The following is a 5,000-nucleotide window of genomic DNA, read 5'->3' as shown; positions in this document are numbered from 1 at the left end:
GGAACAGGATTCCCTCTGAAATAAGAAACATGTCAGGTCTCAGGGAATTCAAAACTTTTCTCCATTGGAAAGATTATTTTATAATCATTTTTAAATTTTAATCATTTATATTTTACTTGGGTATATTAACTTTATTTATAGTTAACCCATTGACTCCCAGGGGTTCCCCGTTGACGAGTAAAAAAGTCTAGCCAGTTTAGGCCGGTTTGGACGTCAAAGGGTTAATTATGTATTAAGTATCAGGGCTCAAAGTTTATTTTGGCTTTGGGAGCACTTGTGCTACCAAGTGTATATTTCTAGGCGCACTGCCAAAATTTTAGGCGCATAGCAGAAAATGTCAGGAGCACAGCTTAAATTACTAGGAGCACCTGTTCCAACAGAAAAGCAGAACTTAAGACATTACGACTATGTCATCTTCAGTTTTTTGTATAATTTTATTTTAGTGCCATGTTTGTTATTATAACTACATTGTAGTAAGGCTGACTTACTTTTTGTTTGAGAAAGCGATAAAATTCTGACTTGTGGTTTTTAATTCAACTTGACTTCTCAATTTCAATAACAAACTATTATTACATGAACATCATGTATTTTCCTTTTCAATGTACACTTGTAACCAAAGAAAATATACTTGAAAACCAGAATAGATACACAACTTCATAATTGATAATAGACGCGAAATTCAATGATTCCATCAGGTTACCAAGATCAGACTTAATGCTTTTGCAAATGGCAAATAAATTCTGCGCATTTAATTTGACGTCATTGTCATAGGCCGCCGTGTCTCGCACATTCCTTTAGAGTGATTCCGCTGTGAGTGAGTCTACACAACATGAAGGATTTGGTCGCTACGTAACCGTCGCACATGCTTTCGACCCATGGCGGAGGTCTCTTTTCCCATACTCGTCAGCCCAGTGAAGACAAAAGAAAAGAGACCTTTGCTAGCTGGAAGCCATTGACTAAGCTCAGGATGAAGCGGATGAATGCACGGGGAAAGCTTTACAGTATCTGCAGTGCATAAATTCTTTCTCTGAATCCCACTCTAGCTGCTCGAATTCGCTTCACCCCACTCCTTGAAGTTTGTATATTTTATTTTCTTGCTCGTTGGCTCATCCTCTTTAGCTTTATCGAGGACTGATATAGTGATGCAGTATCATTCGAGGCAGAATTACTCACTTTTGTGAAGGCTGCAATGCATGGCTTTTTATAAGAAAATTATTGAATACAAGACAATATAAGCGTGATGACTTATGACTTTTTTAAACAATTTTCTTACCTTGAAGAAAAAGGCTTGTTGACCCCCTCTTGACCTTCCACTATCACAAAACTTTAACATGTGCAATAAGCATGTGCTTTATTTATAGTCTTCATTTGCATGTGTCAGCAGAGTTTTACAAAACAAAGTTTTAACAATTGAAAAGAGTATGGGATGGAATGAAACATCAATAGGAAAAATGGACCTTCACCAGCGTTGGGGGAATTTGTTGAGAAAACTGACAACAAATAAACACACACTGATGAAAGGAAAATAGTGTAACTTTATTATTGAGGGCCAGATTTTGTTATGTATATCTTTATATCTGATGATTGACATTTCTGTTTCATCACGTTCCACACGGAATACGTAAGTATAGTCAGGTGAGAAAAAGCAGAGGGGCAATTCAGTCACACTGTACTTGAGCTTCTAAGGTGCGTGAGTGCGATCATACATGATTTTTTAGGCGCACAACCAAAAATTTAGTCGCTTGTGCGACCATTTGGTCGCAAACTTTGAGCCCTAAGTATAAGGAATGTGGTAATGTTTTTACACGACTCCTAGGAAGACCACTTTTATTGTGATAAGATTTTTTGTTTAAAAAAGATTGATTGATTGATTGCATACAAAACTGAGCAGAATTGAACAAAATTGTCTTTGGTGTAGTGAAGACTGCCTGTGAATCAACTTTGATCTTGTTTTGTTTCAGGATGTTGCTAAAATTGAAAGCTCTTTGGGGAGACTTAAGTCTGGCCTTCCAAACTATGACAAGAAGATCCAAGGATGTGAGGTTTGTTTTTGGTTTTTACCCTAAGTAGCATTCATTTGCCTGTCACAAGTGTTTAAAACAAACTTTAAGATAAGTGGACAAAAAAATACAATTTTCTATATTAATTCTTTCCTGATTATTGGGGCTAATGTGTCAGATTTCCTTATTCATGGTTCATAGGGGTCATGGAAAATCTGGAATGGAATTTTATGGTCAGTCATGGAAAATTATCATGATTATAAATGGTAGATTAATCATTCCAGTTGTCAAAGCAAAGATAAAATGAAATAAAGACAAGTTTCTATCAAAAAATCGGATGTTTGGTGGACAGAAGTTGTTAATTTATTTAAATTAAATTTGAACCAAGTCAAATTGTCAGAGAAAATATCCTAATGCAAGAATAGTTTTGAAAATTTTCTTATGTGACAGCTAAACTTAAGGTTGTGGAAAGCTAGAGAACTGTCATCATGACCTTCTCTATTAATAGTTTTCCATAACCTTAAGTTTAGCTGTCATGTAAGAAATTTTTCAAAACTATTCTTACATGATGCAAAAAGTCATGAAATTTGAAGAGATTAAAAGAGTATGAACCCTGTTATTGCCAATGTGATGTTCTTTGTTTTATTTTTTTCTGAAAGGACAAAATGACGGAAATTGAAGAGGAAGTGAGAACAGTAGAACATGCAATAACACAGATAAAAAATGAGGCAGAGTTGCTACAAGCAAAACAGAAGGAAGTGTGTACGCAACTACAAGAAAAGAAAAAAGCATTAAAAGAGAAACAAGTATGTTGACTGCATCTCTTAATGTTCTCTCTATATAATTTGTTGTAGATTTAGCTGTAAAGATTCATTTGTCAGTGTGTATGGTAACTAACAAGTACCTTGGATGTACAGTTAATCAAGAGGTCATAATGTACGTCTTTTCATTGCATAGGGTTGTAGTTATTGTTATAAGGCAGGTACAAAAGTCAAACCCGGTCATCTCAGGTTGCTCACCTCGGATCAACGTAAAAGAAAAATTGATGAGGCCTTAAGAAATCACCCTATCCCTAATCCTTAAATCCTTAAGCTAACCTTGGTGAAATCAGGACAGACGTTGAATAATTTTGGTTTACAAAACTGTTTTTCACTCGATCTGAGATGAGAATCCCGAGTTGATCAGGTTTTACTTTCGTACCTGGCAGCTGTTTGGGAGTGACATATTGATCATTATAAGATATAAACGCTTAAAGCAACAATCTATTCAAGGAAGTCACTGACAGGTTAAAACTGTGTAATAAATGTTTGTGTTTGTTAATAATTAAATTTTCTACTATGGTTTTACGTATACAGTCTTCTTAATTTATTGCTTTTCTGGGAGAAAAGAAGAAATTGATTTAGTATCTGAAAAGGTCTAATTGTTTGAAACCCTTGTGCCTTATCAAAGGTAAAACCAGACAGTAAGACCTGATGGTAATTTTAAATACTAGTAATTACAGAGGCTGGAATTACAGGTATTTAAGTGTAACTCTTCGCTTCAGCTTCAAAACTAGTCGATAGAGGCATTAATTAATTTTGTGTGGCGTTGAATGGAAACTGTTAAATTTAATGGCTGTCCTTATAATATCCAAAATAACTTTCTTTCATTGTTCAAACTATTGAAATTCCTTTAGTCAATTTGTAAAGGTCTCTTGAACATATATAACCAGCTTTCCTTTCTCCTCCAGTTCTAAATCCTCATGCCATGAAGCAAGCATACATCCCTTTGTCATTGTATTTTGTTACAGTTTGGAAATTAACACTGAGTTTGTCGAAGGGATATAACCAGCAATGTAAGAAATAAGTAACGATCCAAATAGCTATGAGCCACAAGTTAATTAATAATGACATACAAAGGGGTTAAAGCTAAGTGAAAGTTGTGTAAATGATGAAATTGTGACCCCAGTTCATGTTGATGTTTCCCTTTTTCTCACTAGCTTCCTTGTCAGCCAATCCCTGCCATAAAATATGTTTACTTTAGTATCATCTCCCTGTTCTTTGTTGTTCTTAAATCTGAGGAAAAGGAGAGGGTAATGACATCACAAACTGATGCTTTTCCCCAATTTCTTTCAGTCTGTTGTAAGAAGACTGCAACAGGAAATTGTGGAAGAAACACGCAACCAAGCCACATATCAAGAAAGATTAGAAGAAATAATGAGCTCTGTGTACGTCTTTTTGTTTTTTTGGTATTCCCAAAACAAGGAAAGTGCTTCAGTGTTTGTGCTATCAAAAAATTGACAATGAAATACAGGGCATTACTAAACACAGGAATGGAACGGAATATACCGGAATAAACCGGAATATGCTGGAATGAGGCGGAATAACACCGGAATGAAACGAAATGAGCAAGAATGGTGCCGGAATATACCGGAACTTGCCGGAATGACCCCGGAATTACACCGGAATGAGGCGGAATGACACCCAAATAAAGCGGAATGTACCGGAATGAATCTGAAAATTTGATGTTTTAGTTAGCGCCGACCGATTTCAGTTGCATTGTTTCAGTCAGCTTTTGTTGTGTCACATGATTCCCTAAGGGAATTGCATGTGTTTTTGCCTTTTGTAACATTTGGAGCACTTCGATCATGGGAAAAATTTGACGGGTATATCCGTTGCTAAATTAATAATAATTGTTGTGGAAGTAATATCTTTTTTGGTGAACAAATACAGTAGTAAGAGAAACAGAATGTTATTCTAATATATATTGTTATAAGCAGATACTGTAACAGAGAAATTCTCTGTTTATCTTTTGATAATCACCTTTATTAATAGTGTTCCTAGTTAGTTCAGTAAGGCTATACTTCCACATGCTTTCTATTATTTTTTATGGACTAGAATGTTTCTTTTACTTTTTTAAATGAATCTTAGGTAAAAGACTAAAAAAGGTAGACCTGATCCTGATGAGGTTGCAAAATTTGACAACTAGATCATTAGTGTCATTAGGAAAGGGTTTGTCTGT

The 5,000-nt window shown here is 35.2% G+C and overlaps 1 protein-coding gene across 3 annotated transcripts in view; it reads left to right on the top strand.

The window, feature by feature from the left end:
- LOC137996983 (structural maintenance of chromosomes protein 6-like) overlaps positions 1-5,000 on the top strand; it is a 50,567-nt gene that overhangs the window by 17,109 nt on the left and 28,458 nt on the right. For all 3 annotated transcript variants that reach the window (XM_068842647.1, XM_068842650.1, XM_068842648.1), the window contains exons 9-11: positions 1,962-2,042; positions 2,660-2,806; positions 4,115-4,206. In XM_068842647.1, coding sequence (XP_068698748.1) covers positions 1,962-2,042; positions 2,660-2,806; positions 4,115-4,206 — 320 coding nt within the window. The remainder of the gene's footprint in view (positions 1-1,961; positions 2,043-2,659; positions 2,807-4,114; positions 4,207-5,000) is intronic.

This window comes from Montipora foliosa, chromosome 3 (assembly GCF_036669935.1).
Source record: "Montipora foliosa isolate CH-2021 chromosome 3, ASM3666993v2, whole genome shotgun sequence".
Lineage (NCBI taxonomy): Eukaryota > Metazoa > Cnidaria > Anthozoa > Scleractinia > Acroporidae > Montipora > Montipora foliosa.
This window is presented reverse-complemented; position numbering and strand designations above follow the sequence as displayed.